The sequence below is a fragment of the Heptranchias perlo genome, chromosome 31, assembly GCF_035084215.1.
Source record: "Heptranchias perlo isolate sHepPer1 chromosome 31, sHepPer1.hap1, whole genome shotgun sequence".
NCBI lineage: Eukaryota > Metazoa > Chordata > Chondrichthyes > Hexanchiformes > Hexanchidae > Heptranchias > Heptranchias perlo.
Genome location: NC_090355.1, coordinates 5,298,097 through 5,316,160, shown reverse-complemented (window position 1 = coordinate 5,316,160; position 18,064 = coordinate 5,298,097). Strand labels below are relative to the sequence as shown.

General features: G+C 46.0%; 1 protein-coding gene across 6 annotated transcripts in view; it reads left to right on the top strand.

Moving 5' to 3' along the window:
- The window catches only part of mrpl41 (mitochondrial ribosomal protein L41), a 128,331-nt gene that overhangs the window by 86,019 nt on the left and 24,248 nt on the right, over nt 1-18,064 (top strand). For 2 of the 6 annotated variants that reach the window (XM_067969552.1, XM_067969548.1), the window contains exons 1-2: nt 6,730-6,799; nt 9,216-9,683. The exons of 1 other annotated variant lie outside the window; for it this stretch is intronic. In XM_067969552.1, the coding sequence (XP_067825653.1) occupies nt 6,762-6,799; nt 9,216-9,683 (506 nt within the window). In that variant the 5' untranslated portion in view covers nt 6,730-6,761. Of the gene's footprint in view, nt 1-6,729; nt 6,800-9,211; nt 9,684-18,064 lie in introns of those variants that run through there. 3 more of the 6 variants (XM_067969551.1, XM_067969549.1, XM_067969550.1) reach the window with 3 other exon arrangements.

Genomic DNA, 18,064 nt, shown 5'->3' with positions numbered 1-18,064 from the left:
AAAACCAAGGCAAATAGGGGAAAAAAATTGGAAAATTCCTCTCCAATTCCTCTAGACAATCAAAAATAGTCCAGGAGACTTTTAAAGGTATACAGCGATTCAGCGCTCACCGCACTACTATGGGTGTTGACTCTCTGTGTACCTTCAAGAGGGAGCTGGACCAGTTCCTCCCTGAGGCAGAGATTGCATCGCATTTATAGATCGCACATGGTCCGTGTGATCCCCTGGACTGGTGTCGATCGCCTGACGGGTTTGGAGAGGAATTTTAAAGAGTATTTTTTCCCTTATTGGCCCTGTTTTTTTTCTGTGGTCTTTTGCCTCTCCCAGGAGATCACATGGCTGCGGGTGTGGGTGGGAGGTGGTGGGGGAGGTGGTGGGGGGTGGGGGGGTGGCGGTGGAAAGAAGCGTTTACCCATGATGGTCCGGCCACCATGGTGTGGGGCAGGCTTGATGGACCAGCCGGTCTTTTCCTGCCCATCAATTTCATATGTTCGTACTCTCTGGGAAAAGAAGAATTGCCTAACATCTAACATATTTCTCCCCTTGTGTAACTTATAAGCATGACCCCTGGTCGTTCCCAACCTATCTAAGTGAAATATTTTGTCAGCTTGCTCAGAATCTAGTCTTTTCATTATTTTAGAGACCTCAATCAAATCACCCCTGAGTCACGCCTCCCTAACGTAAAAAGACCCAGCTCTTTAAGCCTATCCAGGTAGTTAAGGTGTTTTAAATTTTGAATCATTCCGGTGGGACCTCCTCTGAACCTTTTCCAAAGTCTCAATATAACTCACCATGTGAGGGGATCAAAACTGTACACAGTATTCTAAATAAGGGCTAACTAAGGTCTTATACGAGGACAAAATGGTATACTTCATTTTGTAATCGATAGTCCCGTAAATGCAGCCCAGTATGCTATTTGGTTTAGATAAAGCTTCTCCGTATTGGTCGTGCACCATTAGAGCTTTATGAATTAAGATACCAACGTCTTTTTCTTTCATTGCTAGCTTCAGTTCTGTTCCCTGTAAGGTGTATGTATATTTAGCGTTGGTCCTGCCCACATGCACTTCTCTAAGTTATATATCATTTGCAAAACGTGGTCCATTCCATCAACACATCAAGATCTGCTTGCAGTCGTTTCGTCTCCTCCACAGTCCTAGCACCTGCACAAATCTCCATATTATCTGCACACTTGCAGATCATTCCTCTAACACCTTCATCTAGGGCATTAATATAAGACAGTAAAGAGCAAAGGTCCTAATACTGATCCCTGCGAGACGCCACAGGTAACTGGTCTCCAAGCAGATCCACAGCCATTGACGACAACTTTCTGCCTACAGGCATGTAGCCAATTCTTAATCCACTGTAGCAGCTTCCCACTAATTTTACAAGATTCTATCTTATAGAGTAACCTATTGTGAGGTACTTTATCAAAGGCTTTCTGAAAGTCCAGGTAGACAATGATAGCAGCTTTTGTTTTCTTTAATTGTGCATGATATATATCTTTGTTTTCCCGAGAATTACATCCTTTTAATCTATGAAAACATTTTTGTTTAAATCTAATTTGCCTTTGGACACGATTGGTCAGCCACTTATGACTTAGCCTTGCCATGTGCCCTTCTCTTGATTTTGGGGACATACATGGTTTCTTTGTGACTTAATAAACTCTTAAATATTTGCCATTTGTCTTCAGTATCAGTAGCATCCTCACCGAGTTTAGTTAATCAATTTAAATCTTCTGCCATTTTAGTAAAGCTAGCCCTTTTAAAAACTGGGATTAGCAGTAAAATCAATCCAGAATACTGAAACCTATTTACTCTATCATATCCCATCAAGCACTCCCAGGACAAGTACAATATGGGTTACAATGCTGGGGAAAGCTCGCCCTCCCTGTTTAGGTATAGCATGGGTTCGATGTAAAGTACAGCTCTCTCTACACTGTTGCACCCAGCACCCTATCTCTGCACCCTTCTCCTGCTTTACATTCCTCCCACTGCCTTTGGTCCTTTGATTGTGGCCTTCTGTAAATCCTCCCCCTCCAGTCAGCCCATCAGCAGCAACAACAACAACAACTTCTTACATTTATATAGCACCTTTATCGTAGTAAAACATCCCAAGGCGCTTCATAAGAGGGTTATCAAACAAAATTTGACACTAAGCCACATAAGGAGATATTAGGACAGGTGAGCACCTTAAAGGAGGAGGGAGAAGGTAGAGAGGCGGAGAGGTTTAGGGAGGGAATTCCAGAGCTTAGGGCAGCTGAAGGCACGGCCGCCAATGGTGGAGCGATTAAAATTGGGGATGCGCAAGAGGCAATAATTGAAGGAATGCAGAGATCGCGGAGGGCTGTAGGGCTGGAGGAGGTTACAGAGATAGGGAGGGGCGAGGCCATGGAGGGATTTGAAAACAAGGATGAGAATTTTAAAATCGAGGCGTCCCTGGACCGGAAGCCAATGTGGGTCAGCAAGCACAGGGGTGATGGGTGAATGGGACTTGGTGTGAGTTAGGATATGGGTAGCAGAGTTTTGGATGAGCTCAAGTTTATGGAGGGTGGAAGTTGGGAGGCCGGCCAGGAGAGCATTGGAATAGCCAAGTCTAGAAGTAACAAAGGCATGGATGAGAGCTTCAGCAGCAGATGAGCTGAGGCAGGGGCGAAGATGGGCAATGTTACGGAGGTGGAAGTAGGTGGTCTTGGTGATGGAACGGATATGTAGTCGGAAGCTCATCTCAGGGTCAAGTAGGAGGCCAAGGTTACAAACGGTCTGGTATGGCCTCAGACAATGGCCAGGGAGAGGGATGGAGTCCGTGGCTAGGGAACGGCTTCAGCCTTCCCAATATTTAGTTGGAGGAAATTAACGGCAGATCCTTCAGATGACTCAGCCCCACACCACAACTCCCTCTCTAAACCTCTGTGCCTCTTTCTCTGCTATTAAGAGCCTCTTAAAACCCATCTTTTGATCAAGCTTTTGATCATTTACGCTAACTCTCCCGCCAAGGCTTGGCATCTGTTCATTTCTATTTTATCCTCTCTCCTGAGAGAGACGAGAAAACAGATAAAAACCCAGGTCAATTAGAAAGAAAGACTTGCATTTATATAGTGCCTTTCCTGATCTCAGGATGTCCCAAAGTGCTTCACAGCCAATGAATTACTTTTTGAAGTGTAGTCACTGTTGGAGGGAAAAGAAAATCTGAAAGGTTCCTCTCCGACCCCCTTGGGCAATTGAAACTAGTCCAGGAAATCACGACATTAAAGGTACTTCATAAAAACAAGTTATTTTAGTTGTTGTGTAATGAAACAGAGGAATTGGGCTGTAGGAAGGTGGAGCAATGGTTCCGCTCACCCTGGGGAACGGGAGGGGGAAGTTCCACATCTAAGGCAAAATGCAGAAGGTTCTGTGAAGAGATGGAAGAGAGGGGAAAGGTAAAATGGCGTAGCAGTTGTTGACTTGTAGCATTGTTACTGGTTATTATTAAATACACTCCGCTCTATATCACATTTGGAGTTTTGTCTGGAAGAAGCTGAAGACTGTTCTCCGGTGCTTACATGAGTCATCACAATGAAGCTTCCTCTACACTATTTCACCAAGGTACCCTCACCCCAACTTTAAAAAAGCCTCCCCTCTGCACTATTTCCCTTTCCATGTGGATCTCTGATAAAGACCAACAACTTCACCTGTGGTTCAATGGTAGCACACTCGCCTCTAAGTCAGAAAGCTTTGGGTTCAAGTCCCACTCCAGAGACTTCAGTACAAAATCTAAACTGACACTTCAGTGCAGTTTTTGAGGGAGTGCTGCACTGTTGGAGGTGCCGTCTTTCGAATGAGATGTTAAACTGAGGTCCCGTCTGTCCTCTCAGGTGGACGTAAAAGATCCCATGGCACTATTCGAAGAAGAGCAGGGAAGTTCTCCCCAATGTCCTGGCCAATATTTATCCCTCAACTTCACTGAAAAAATAGATTAACTTGCCATTATCTCATTGCTGTGGCCGAATTAGCTGCCGTGTTTCCTACATTACAACAGTGACTACACTTCAAAAAATACTTCATTGGCTGTAAAGTACCTTGGGATGTCCTGAGGTCATGAAAAGATGCTATGTAAATGCAAGTTCTTTCTTTAAGGGGAGAATTTTCACTTCAGCGTTCCCATAACACCAAGAATGCATGTTGGGAAATAGTGCACTGCCGACCTGTGATCATCAGTCAATGGTCAGAAAATCGTGGGCTGGGAGAGGGCCTTAATTTCCCACCATGTGCTCCTGCTGTGTGTCAGGAGAGCCAAGGCGGAACATCTCCTCATCAGTGTCCTTGTGGTGAATTATAGCCAGTTTGGTGATTATAGACGAGGTCCTTACAGCCAGCAGAAAGCAGGCACTTTCAGCCCCTAAGTCTGAGTTGGATTCAATGCCAGCCACCAGACGTGAAAGGGTAATGTGCTAACCGGCCGTTCAGGAAAAATAACACTACATTAAAACCTGTGGAGGTCTTCGACGGGGCAGGCTTCCTTCTCCCGTAGCCCCAGTGGTTGGGTTAAAGGTGGAATTCAATGAGCTCATTCATTGGCAAAAGAACAGGTTGAAAACATTCCACTGAGGGCTCTCAAGCTCGAGCTTGGGAGAATGTATCTCTGTAAGATTCCTTAAAACCAGAGTAATCCAGCGAGTCCCACGGCCAGGGTAGATCGCTGTTTGTAGTTCAGATTGACCAGCGAATACCATCCAGAGCAGATCACTGTTTGTAGTTCAGAATGGTCACTCTCAAATCTCATCTATTGATGTATGAAATTATCATACATACACTGCTCTTGTCATGTCATTTCAGTTTGAGTCACACAACGATCGAATGTTCCAACAATTCCTGTTCTAACACTGGGTGCAGTTGAGAGTTAAACCGTTCCCAGTAAAGCTTGGCACCAAAGCTTCCAGAGCTGCTATTTTGGTGCTGTCTGTGTTAAGGGACAGGCTGATAATGCCAAGGAATGTCTTTATCTTTGGCCTTTTGAATAAAAATTGGTTTTGCTGCTTCAGTACTTGTTTCAGAATGCTTTTAGTCCTTAGTGATGGGGGCCATAGTCAGTACTGTGCCACCCCTCCCCCACCCTATTGTGACATGGGCCTGTCTCACTGCCTGACCCTGAGTACTTGTGTTTATGTGTGTACACCTCCACATGTGAAAGTTTGCACCTGTGCAGGTCTCTGCCTGTCTGTCCTTGTGTAACCATTTATGTAAGTCTATCTGTCTCCATGTGTTTGTCTGCAAGTCTGGTGTGTGCATGTGTGTGTGTATGTGTATGTGTGTGTATACATGTGTGTATGAATGTATATATATCTGTGTGTATGTGAAGTCTCTTACAGTGGTTATGTTACTCCAAGCAACAATCACAAGAGAGATATGGGTGACTAAGGGAGGACTAATAAGGGTACATTTTCTAAGTCCTTGCCTACAGTGAGTTCTAGCCCCACTCCTGGAATTGAACACATAATCTAGATTGATACTTCAATGTAGTACTGAGGTAGTGCTGTCTTTCAGATGAGAATTTAAACGTAGGCCCTGTCTACCCGTTCAGGTGGGTGTAAAAGATCACCATGATACTATCTGAAGAAGAGCAGGGCGTTCTTCTGGTGTCCTGGCCAACATTTATCCCTCAACTAAAAACAGACTAACCGGTTAACTATCTCATTGCTGTTTGTGGGACCTTGCTGTGTGCAAATTCCCTACATTACAACAGTGACTTATAAGTAATTCATTGACTGTGAAGTGTTTTGGGATGTCCTGAGGGCATCAAAGACGCTCTTTCATAAATTGTCACAACACTGGGCCTAGCTACAAATTGATGTAAAAGGATAACATTTAGAATTTATCATGAATTCAAACTGGATGGGTCTGAGGACCCATCTCACCCCTCCTCTTAGTGCCATTCCCTCACGAGCCGCACCAAGGCCAGTGACCCGATGGCAAGATTCTGGCATAATCGGGTGCTGAAATATATTCGTGTGCAAGCAAGTAGGGTTGCTAACCCTCCCGGATTGTCCTGGAGTCTCCGGGAATTAAAGATTAATCTCCCAGACACTGCTGCGAGCAACACAGGAGAAAAATACTGGCGATGGGGAGAAAGGCTGTTTGACTGACAGTCAAGAATAGCCAATCGGGTAACGAAGATTCTGTTTGTTTTCCAAGTGGCGTGGGAAGGCAGTGCTCCACGATGATGAGCATGTTGGACAACCAATAGCAGGAGCACGAGGGCGGGGTGTTTGGCAGCGGGAGGTCACGTGACAAAACCTCCCGGAATACGTCCAACCTGAGCTGGCAACCCTAAACCCCAAGTAGGTTGGGCCTCCTAACTCTCCCTTTCCCGGGGGAACTACTGGCACAAACCCCCGTTCTCTGACTCTGCTGAAGTGCATTTAATCAGGAAAGCGGAATAAAGTTGGGATTGAATTTGTTCCAAGATCCCTCTGAAAATGCGCGCTGGTGAAACTTTGTCTTTAAATTGTGCAGTACATTTAATCTACTGTTACTAATTTAGGGGGAAATAAATTGCAAACCGCTGAGCAATTTTACTTTATGCAATGGGCTGTGAAGAAATGGTTTAATGAGAAGCCTACTCCTAGATTGGGTAACATGTGGTTATTTAGTTGCTTATGCCCAGCTCCACCCCTGGATACCACATGATTGAAGTAACCAAGCAACAGGAATTCTTGCAGAACAGACCTGTAAACATTTCATCTCAATATTAAGGATTCACTTTTAAAAACCGACCAGCGTTTCATGAGCTGCCCACTGCACCGAACCTGTTGGAGCAAAAGGTAAAATCTTTCAAACAAGGCCTTTTTTGTTTGCCTTGCTTTGTAAGCAAGATTGCAACCCGAAAGAACTATTGGGAAGGTTTTGCAGAAAGATGCAAAAGAAAGAAAGAAGAAAGAACTTGCATTTCTATAGCGCCTTTAATGACCTCAGGATGTCCCAAAGCGCTTTACAGCCAATGAAGTAATTTAGAAGTGTAGTCACTGTTGTAGCTAGGGGAAAAGCGACAGCTAATTTGCCCCCAAACAGCAATGAGATAAATTACCAGATCATGGGGTAGAGTTTCTGCTTTGGGTGCAATCGGGAAATTTTGCCCAAAATGCGCTCAAAATTGTGTTGGTCAGGTTACAGTTCAAGTTTCCGATAAAATTAATTTGCATAATCACAAATGTAAAATCTTCCATGAACCAGTGCAACCGTCCAGTGTAATACAACATAATCGTTTCTTATTTTTTCTTTAAAAAGTATTGATTGATTTATTTAAGAGCGGTAACCTGGTCCACTTTTATTAATACAGCTGAAAATGAGTTTATCACCAAAAATAAGCATTTTTAATAAATGTGTCCATTCCTCCACCTGTGAGTAACCTGATTTAAAATCACTGAAAATATCTTTTAAAAACTATACTGAACCATTTACTAATTTCATTGGTGTACACTAGTCAGTTTCTTACTAAATTAAACATTTTTTGATACTCAAAAACTTTTAAAACATGCCTTCTAGAGCCTGTGCAGCACACGAAAATGAGTACAATTTGAAGAGCCTTCCCTAAACAGTGCAATTGGCGGAATCTCGCAATGTCGACCTGGGGGTGTGGCTAGCTTTGTGGGCGGGGCCTGATCCGGGCAAACTGAATCTTAAACCAGCGTAAAAGGTTGCCAAAAACACGAACGTAAGTGGTTTTGGGCATAACTCACTTACGTTTAAAATTCCCCGATCTTTCGTCCAGATTGGCCGATGTTGCTCGGATTTTGCTGATATAACTAGTGTGAACGTGCGGGAACTCTACCCCAATATATTTTAGCGATGGTGGTTGAGGGATAATTATTGGCCAGGACACCAGGAGAACTCCCCTGCTCTTCTTTAAAGTAGTGCTATGTCCACCTTAGAGGGCAGATGGGGCCTCGGTGTAATGTCTCACCCGAGAGACGGCGTCTCTGACAGTGCAGCACTCTCTCTGTACTTCATTGAAGTGGTAGTCTAGATTTTGTGCTCAAATCTCTGGAATGGGGGTTGAACCCATGACCTTCAAGACTCAAGAGACAAGAGTGTTACCACTGAGCCAAGCCAGTGTGCCTGATCTATTTTTGGTAAAGTGGGATCTGTGTCTGCGTGAAGAGCGTATGTAGCGACACGCACCCGACCGCTCGGTGCTTAGTTTCACTGCAGGATGCTAGAACTTTCCACACTTGGAAGTCTGCTGTGCTCACTCCTACTGCAACAGTCAGTCTGTCAAATTGGATCAGCACTTTCATTCTTTCAGTCTGGGAGATTGCTTGGAATTTCTGTGGGCGTGCTCCCGATCGCTTGCCGTAACCCCGGAGGGACAGCGGGTGGCGGCGTCTCTCTGGGGTTTCCGCCAAAGTCACGGTGGACAATCAGGAAAACTCCCGCAGAAACCCTACCCTGTTATTGTGTCATATCAGGAGCCTGTGTTTGACATGGACTGACTGGATGAGAGTTTCCAGTCTCTGGGGGCTGTAAGGGAGTTTGTGGCAGTCTCAATCCAAACCGTAGTCGGTATGGAACATAGGAACAGGAGGAGGCCATTCAGCCCCTCGAGCCTGTTCCACATTCAATTAGATCATGGCTGATCTGTATATTAATTCTACTTACCCGCCTTGGTTCTGTAACCCTTAATATCCTCACCTAAGAAAAACCTAACAATCTCAGTTTGGAAATTTTCAATTGACCCCCAGCCTCAACAGCTTTTTTGAGGGAGAGAGTGCTTCCTGACATCACCCCTTAACGACCTAGCTGTAATTTCAAGGTTATGCTCCCTTGCTCTGGACTCCCCCCACCAGAGGAAATAGTTTCTCTCTATTTACCCTATCAAATTCTTTAATCATTTTGAACACCTCAATTACATCACCCCTTAATCTTCTATGGGTCCACGGTACTACACTGCCCATGATTCAGAAATATATTGGCCATTGGAATGGCTGTTGTTTTGAACAGAAATGTCCTAGTGGTGTGGTAGGAGCTGCTAGCTTAATGTTATTGGGCCAGAGTAGGTTAATTTAATTTATGCTGTATCTGATTTGGGAACACTTGATTCTGACATCCTATACAAAAGGAGGGGGAAAAAAATCCCCATGTAAGCTCTTTCTTCTTTTTCCTTCAACTGGAAAGCTAGGAATTGTTGGTCAGTACGACATGAGCAGGTTTGTGACAGAATGTTTCTTTCTTGAAAGCCAGCTCATCGATGGAGGTTGCGATCACACTGATAGATAAGCCCAGAGAGGACTCTGCAGTTGAGGACTTCGACCGTGAAACACCCAGAAATTGCAATCTTGAAACCATATTTAGTAACGGCAGCGATGCTTGTAGAGTAGAGGCATCAACAAGAGAGGCGTATGCATGTGACGGTGTTGAAGGAGACGCAGCTCCACTCTGTCCCAAAAGTAGCAAAGGAACACGCCAAGAAATTTCTTTCTCGAAAACGAGCCTCGGGAAAGAAGAACGGTCTCGGGGGCCCAATATCATTAAACCCGACGAGATGAACAGGCTCCAGAAGATGCTGAGTCAGGCGAATCGTCTCACTCCATGTTTTCCCGAAAGGAGGCTCTATCATCCGTCGTCCCATTTTATTGGGCGTGACAGCCCACTACTTCAGCGCTCGCCTTCTGCGGCCCTGCGTCTGCGGCTGCCAGCATCTTCATCAAGGTACAATGCAACAACAACAACAACTTGCATTTATATAGCACCTTTAACGTAGTAAAATGTCCCAAGGCGCTTCATCAAACAAAATTTGACACCGAGCCACATAAGGAAATATTAGGACAAGTGACCAAAAGCTTGGTCAAATAGGTAGGTTTTAAGGAGCATCTTGAAGGAGGAGAGAGAGGTAGAGAGGTTTAGGGAGGGAATTCCAGAGCTTAGGGCCGAGGCAGCTGAAGGCACGGCCGCCAATGGTGGAGTGATTAAAATCGGGGATGTGCAAGAGGCAAGAATTGGAGGAGTGCAACGATCTCGGAGGGTTGTAGGGTTAGAGGAGGTTACAGAGATAGGGAGGGGTGAGACCATGGAGGGATTTGAAAACAATGATGAGAATTTTAAAATCGAGGCGTCACCGGACCCAGAGCCAATGTAGGTCAGTGAAGCACAGGGGTGATGGGTGAACAGGACTTGATGTGAGTTAGGATACAGGCAGCAGAGTTTTTGATGAGCTCAAGTTTATGGAGGGTGGAAGATGGGAGGTTGGCCAGGAGAGCATTGGAATAATCGAATCTAGAGGTAACAAAGGCATGGATGAGGGTTTCAGCAGCAGATGAGCTGAGACAGGGACGGAGACGGGCGATGTTACGGAGGTGGAAGTAGGCGGTCTTGGTGATGGAACGGATATGTGGTCAGAAGCTCATCTCAGGGTCAAGTAGGAGGCCAAGGTTACAAACGGTCTGGTATGGCCTCAGACAATGGCCAGGGAGAGGGATGGAGTCCGTGGCTAAAGAACGGAGTTTGTGGCGGCCAAAGACAATGGCTTCGGTCTTCCCAATATTTAGTTGGAGGAAATTTTTGCTCATCCAATCGGACGAGCAGTTTGACAAATGAGAGACGGTGGAAGGGTCGAGGGAGGTGGTGGTGAGGTAGAAAGATGTGATTGCACTAGAGAGGGTACAGAGGAGATTTGCGAGGAAGTTGTGTTTTCAGATGATGTCGCCGAGGGGCAGCATGTAGATGAGAAATAGGAGGGGACCAAAGATCAATCCTTGGGGGACTCCAGAGGTAAGGTGTGGGAGCGGGAAGAGAAGCCATTGCAGGTGATTCACTGGCTACAAATGGATAGATAAGAATGGAAGCAAAGGGTAATGGTCGACGGGTGTTTTTGTGACTGGAAGGCTGTTTCCAGTGGGGTTCCGCAGGGCTCAGTACTAGGTCGCTTGCTTTTTGTGGTGTATATTAATGATTTGGACTTGAATGTGGGGGGCTTGATCAAGAAGTTTGCAGATGATATAAAAATTGGCCGTGTGGTTGATAGTGAGGAAGAAAGCTGTAGACTGCAGGAAGATATCAATGGACTGGTCAGGTGGGCAGAAAAGTGGCAAATGGAATTCAATCTGGAGAAGTGTGAGGTAATGCATTTGGGGAGGGCAAACAAGGCAAGGGAATACACAATAAATGGAAGGATGCTGAGAGGTGTAGAGGAACAAAGGGACCTTGAAGTACATGTCCACAGATCCCTGAAGGTAGCAGGACAGGTAGGTAAGGTGGTTAAAAAGGCATACGGGATACTTTCCTTTATTAGCCGAGGCATAGGCTATAACAGCAAGGAGGTTATGCTAGAACTGTATAAAACACTAGTTAGGCCACAGCTTGAGTACTGTGTACAGTTCTGGTCACCACATTACAGGAAGGATGTGATTGCACTTGAGAGGGTGCAGAGGAGATTTACAAGGATGTTGCCAGGGCTGGAGAATTTTAGCTATGAGAAAAGATTGGATAGGCTGGGGTTGTTTTCTTTGGAACAAAGGAGGGTGAGGGGTGATTTAATTGAGGTATATAAAATTATGAGGGGACTCGATAGAGTGGATAGGGAGGACCTATTTCCCTTAGCAAAGGGGTCAGTGACCAGGGGGCATAGATTTAAAGTAATTGGTAGAAGGATTAGAGGGGAACTGAGGAGATTTTTTTTCTCCCACAGGGTGGTGGGGGTCTGGAACTCACTGCCTGAAAGGGTGGTAGAGGCAGAAACGCTGAACTCATTTAAAAAGTACTTGGATGTGCACTTGAAGTGCCGTAACCTACAGGGCTATGGACCAAGTGCTGGAAAGAGGGATTAAGCTGGATAGCTCTTATTGGCAGGCACGGACACGATGGGCCAAATGGCCTCCTTCTGTGCCATAACTTTCTATGATTCTATGGATGGAATCAGGCGAGTGCAGTCCCACCCAGCTGGACAATAGAGGAGAGGCGTTGGAGGAGAATGGTGTGGCCAACCGTGTCAAAAGCTGCGCACAGGTCGAGAAGGATGAGGAGCGATAGTTTACCATGGTAACAGTCACATAGGATGCCATTTGTGATTTTGATAAGGGCCCTTTCGGTACTGTGGTGCGGTGGAAACCTAATTGGAGGGATTCAAACATGGAGTTGCAGGAAAGATGGGCATGGATTTGGGAGGCGACAACACGTTCAAGGACTTTGGAGAGGAAAGAGAGGTTGGAGATGGGGTGGTACTTTGCAAGGACAGAGGGGTCAAGGGTGTTTTTTTTTAGGAGGGGTGTGATGACGGCAGGTTTGATGGGAAGGGGACAGGAACTGAGGAGAGGGAACCGTTAACAATATCAGTTGACGTGGGGACCAGGAAGGAAAGTTGGGTGGTCAGCAGTTTAGTGGGAATAGGGACGAGGGAGCAGGAGGTGGATCTCATGGTCAAGATGAGTTTGAAAAGCGCATGAGGGGAGATAGGAGAGAAACTAGAGAAAGATGCGAGTTCAGGACTAGGGCAGGGGTGGATATTTGGCTTGGTGGGCAAGGGGAAGGGAGAGAAGCAGCAGAGGCAGCTGAACAGACGGTCTCAATTTTAGTGACAAAGTAGTCCATGATCTCCTCGAACTTGTTGTTGGAGGTGAGGGTGGAGGAGGCAGGGGAGAGGGGTTTAGGAAGATGGTTTGTCGTGGAGAAGAGAAGCCAGGGGTTATCTTTGCATTCCAGGATGATCCTGGAATAGTGAGCAGTTTTGACAGAGGAGAACGAAACCCGATAGTGCTTTATGTGGTCCAGACAGATCCGGCAATGAATGGCTAAACCAGATGTCCGCCATAAACGTTCAAGTATGCTTGCCTTGGACTTAAGGGAGTGGAGATGAGGGCCATACCAGGGGGAATGTTCAGGGTGAGAGAGAGCAATGGTTTTAATGGGGACAAGGGCATCAAAGGTGGAGGTGAGGGTGTGATTGAGTAGATCGGCAGCTGCAGAAATGTTGTGGTGAATGGAGGGCTAAAGGCTAGAGAGTTGGGAATTTGAAAGTGCCGTTGTAAGTGACTTGGGAGAGTTTTTTCCAGGGGCGAACACAGAAGGAAGTGAGGTTGGGAGGGGGAAGAAGGATGTGGGTGGAGAGGGATACAAGGAAGTGATCAGAGATGGCGTTATTCCTGATTGACACGATGGGAATAGAGAGGCCACGTGAGATGGCAAGGTCGAGGGGGTGGCCATGAATATGGGTAGGGGAGTTTATCTGGAGGGAGAGATTAAGGGAGGATAGGAGGGCAGTGAACTCAGAGGAGAGAGAGAGCATGATGAGTTGAGATGGAGGTTGAAGTCACCGAGAATGAGAAGTCGCTCGGTGCAGAGGCTGAGGGAGGAAAGCAGAGAAGATATTTCGGTGAGAGACTTGGTGTGGTACTTGGGTGGGCGGTAGAAAACGAAGATTTTAAAGGAGAGGCAAGATGGGTGGAACAAGGTGAGATGCTCAAAGGAGGAGAAGGTGTCAGAGGAGTAGGGGGACAGACCAAGGTGTGATTTGGTAATAAGGGCCTCACCGCCACCGCGGCGGTCTGGATGGGGCAAGTGGTGGAAGGTATAGCCAGGCAGGGAGGCTTCATTAAGGGGGAAGGTGTCATCACCCATCAGCCAGGTTTCCATCAAGGCCGTGATGTTGTGCAATCATCCACAATAAGCTCATGGATGGCAAGGGCCTTGTTCTCAAGTGAATGGACAATCTGGGGTGAGATGCGGAGAGGGGCGATGATATCTGATCCACTGGCAGAGTCCACAGGGTCAGCGCAGGGAGGGGTGAGTGGGACGGGAAGGAGATTGGCAAGATTAGCCCCCATCGGGTGCACTGAGCGGGCAAGTCGTTGAGAGAGTAGGATGGAGCAGTTGGGGCTGCTGCTCGTAAGGAAGCCGTGACGAGTGCCTCGATGAGCTCTTCAGAGGATGCCAAGGGCGGCACAGAGGGAAGCTGTGGGCTTATCCAAGAGGGAGTCAAGCCTGGGATGGCGGCAGCAGAGTAGGAAGGTCGAGGAGTGCTGAAGGGTTGGAGCGGGGGGGGGGGGTGCAGAGTACCCGAGAGGGGAGAAATGAAAGGAGGCATGGCGGCAGGAGAGAGGGGCCGAGGAGAGGTAAAGAGAAAAGAAGAAAAAAGGGGGGAAAAGGGGAAATAGAAGTGATAGGCTCGGGGGTGGCGCAGCAGCCAAAACGTGCATGCGAATGGATACAGGGACACTCAAGTTACGTAGGTGTGGCTACATAGCAAGATTGGGATAGATATGTTCTGGTGATGAACAGGGAATAGAGAGGAGACAATATGAGGGAATCCAAGATTAAAGTCAGAAGTCCTGTAGTGGGATAAACTTGATGTAGATAGGGTGGTGTCAGCTTGGAGCACTGACAAACTCATCGAATCATAGAATCATAGAATCATTACAACACAGAAGGAGGACATTCGGCCCATCGAGCCTGTGGCGGCTCTTTGTAAGAGCAATCCAGTTAGTCCCATTCCCCCACACTTTCCTCGTAGCCCTGCAAATTTGTTCCCTTCTAATATTGATCCAATTCCTTTTTGAAAGCCATGGTTGAATCTGCACCCACCACCCTTTCAGGCAGCACATTCCAGATCATTACTCGCTGCGTAGAAAAAGTTTTTCCTCACGTCGCCTTTGGTTCTTTTGCCAATCACCTTAAATCTGTGTTCTCTGGTTCTCAACCCTTTCACCAATCATAGAATCATAGAAAGGTTACAGCACAGAAGGAGGCCATTCGGCCCATCAAGTCCGCGCCGGCTCTATGCAAGAACAATCCAGTTAGTCCCACTCGCCCGCCCTATCCCCATAGCCCTGCAAATGTTTTCCTTTCAAGTATATATCCGGTTTCATTTTGAAGGCTATGATTGAATCTGCCTCCACCACCCCCTCGGGCAGTGCATTCCAGATCCTAACCAATCGTTGTGTAAAAAAGTTTGTCCTCATGTCACCTTTGCTTCTTTTGCCAATCACCTTAAATCTATGTCCTCTGGTTCTTGACCCTTCCGCCAATGGGAACAGTTTCTCTCCATCTACTCTGTTTAGACCCTTCATGATTTTGAACATCTCTATCAAATCTCCTCTCAACCTTCTCTGCTCTAAAGAGAACAACCCCAGCTTCTCCAGTCTATCCACGTAACTAAAGTCCCTCATCCCTGGAATCATTCTAGTAAATCTCTTCTGCACCCTCTCTAAGGCCTTCACATCTTTCCTCAAGTGCGGTGCCCAGAGTTGGACACAATACTCCAGTTGTGGCCGAACCAGTGTTTTATAAAGGTTCATCATGACTGCCATACCTTTGTACTCTATGCCTCTATTTATAAAGCCCAGGATCCCGTATGCTTTTTTAACCGCTTTCTCAACCTGCCCTGCCACCTTCAATGATTTGTGCACAAATACCCCAGATCTCTCTGTTCCTGTACCCTTTTTAGAGTTGTGCCCTCTAATTTATATTACCTCTCCTCGTTCTTCCTACCGAAATGTATCACTTCGTATTTTTCTGCATTAAATTTCATCTGCCACATGTCCGCCCATGCCACCAGCCTGTCTATATCCTCTTGAGGTCTATCACTATCCTTCTCATTGTTCACTACCCTTCCAAGTTTTGTGTCATCTCCAAATTTTGAAATTGTGCCCTGTACACCCAAGTCCAAGTCAATAATATATATCAAGAAAAGCAGGGGTCCCAGCACCGACCCCTAGGGAACACCACTGTACACCTCCCTCCAGTCCGAAGAACAACCGTTCACCACTACTCTCTGCTTCTTGTTACTTAGCCAATTCTGTATCCCTGTTGCTACTGCCCACTTTATTCCATGGACCGCAATCTTGATGATAAGCCTACCATGTGGCACTTTATCAAATGCCTTTTGAAAGTCCATATACACCACATCAACTGCATTGCCCTAATCTACCCTCTCTGTTACCTCATCAAAAAACTCTATCAGGTTAGTCAAACACGGTTTGCCTTTAACAAATCCGTGCTGGCTTTCCCTAATCAATCCACACTCGCCCAAGTGACGTTAATTCTGTCCCGGATTATCGTCTCTAAAAGTTTCCTCACCACTCAGGTTAAACTGACTGGCCTATAGTTGCTGAGTTTATCCTTACACCCTTTTTGAACAAGAGTGTAACATTCGCAATTCTCCAGTCCTCTGGCACCACCCCCCCTTCTACGGATGTACTCTGCAATTTCCCCCCTTACTTCCCTCAGCAACCCAGGATGCATCCCATCCGGACCAGAAGACTTATCTACTTTATGTACAGCAAGCCTTTCAAGTACCTTTTCTTTATCAATTTTAGCCCATCCGGTATCTCAACTATTTCTTTCTTTACTGAGACTCTGGCAGCATCTTCTTCAGTGGTAAAGACAGATGCAAAGTACTCATTTAGTAACTCGGCCATCCCCTCTGCCTCCATGAGTAGATCTCCTTTATGGTCCCTAATTGGCCCCACCCCTTCTCTTACTACCTGTTTACTGTTTATATGCCTGTAAAAGACTTTTGGATTCCCTTTTATGTTGGCCGCCAGTCTATTCTCATACTCTCTTTTTGCCCCTCTTATTTCCTTTTTCACTTCCCCTCTGAACTTTCTATATTCTGTCTGGTTCTCACTTGTGTTATCAACCTGACATCTGTCATATGCCCCTTTTTTCTGTTTCATCTTACTCATTATCTCTTTTTTCATCCAGGGAGCTCTGGCTTTAGTTGCCCTACCTTTCTGCCTCATGGGAATGTGCCTAAACTGTACCCGAACCATCTCCTCTTTAAAGGCCGCCCATTGTTCAATTACAGTTTTGCCTGCCAATCTTTGATTCCAATTTACCCGGGCCAGATCTGTTCTCATCCCATTGAAATTGGCCCTCCTCCAATGGGAACAGTTTCTCTTTATTTACTTTATCTAAACCTGTCATGATTTTGAACATCTCCATCAAATTTCCTCTCAACCTTCTCTGCTCTAAAGAGAACAACCCCAGCTTCTCCAGTCTATCCACGTAACTGAAGTTCCTCATCCCTAGAACCATTCTAATAAATCTTTTCTGCACCCTGTCTAAGGCCTTCGCATCCTTCCTAAAGTGCGATGCCCAGAATTGGGCACAATACTCCAGTTGTGGTCGAATCAGTGTTTTATAAAAGTTCAACATAACTTCCTTGCTCTTGTACTCTATGCCTCCATTTATAAAGCTCAGGATCCCCTATGCTTTTTTAACCGCTTTCCCAACCTGTCCTGCTACCTTCAAAGATTTGTGCACATATACCCCCAGGTCTCTCTGATCCTGCACCCCATGTAGAATTGTACCCCTCTAGTTTATATTGCCTCTCCTCGTTCTTCCTGCCAAAATGTATCACTTCGCACTTTTCTGTGTTAACTTTCATCTGCCATGTGTCCGCCCATTCCACCAGCCTGTCTATGTCCCCCTGAAGTCTATTACTATCCTGCTCCCTGTTCACTACCCTTCCATCTTTTGTGTCATCTGCTAACTTTTAAATTGTGCCCTGTACACCCAAGTCCAAGGCATTAATATATATCAAAAAAAGCCGTGTTCCTAGTCCGGACCCCTGGGGAACACCACTGTACACCTTTCTCCAGTCCAAAAAACAACCGTTCACCACTACTCTCTGTTTCCTGTCACTTAGCCAATTTCGTATCCATGCTGCCACTGCCCCTTTTATTCCATGGGCTTGAATTTTGCTGACAAGCCTATTATGTGACACTTTATCAAACGCCTTTTGAAAGTCCATATACACAACATCAACTGCATTGCTCTCATCTACCCTCTCTGTTACCTCATCAAAAAACTCTATCAAGTTAGTTAAACACAATTCCTTTAACAAATCTGTGCTGGCTTTCCTTTATTAATCCACACTTGTCCAAGTGACTATTAATTTTGTCCCAGATTATTGTTTCTAAAAACTTCCCCACCACTGACTGACCTGCAGTTGCTGGGTTTATCTTTTTTGAAAAAGGTGTAACATTTGCAATTCTCCAGTCCTCTGGCACCACCCCTGTATCTAAGGAGGATTGGAAGATACAATTTCCACCCTTACTTCCCTCAGCAACCTATAATGCATCCCATCCGGATCAGAT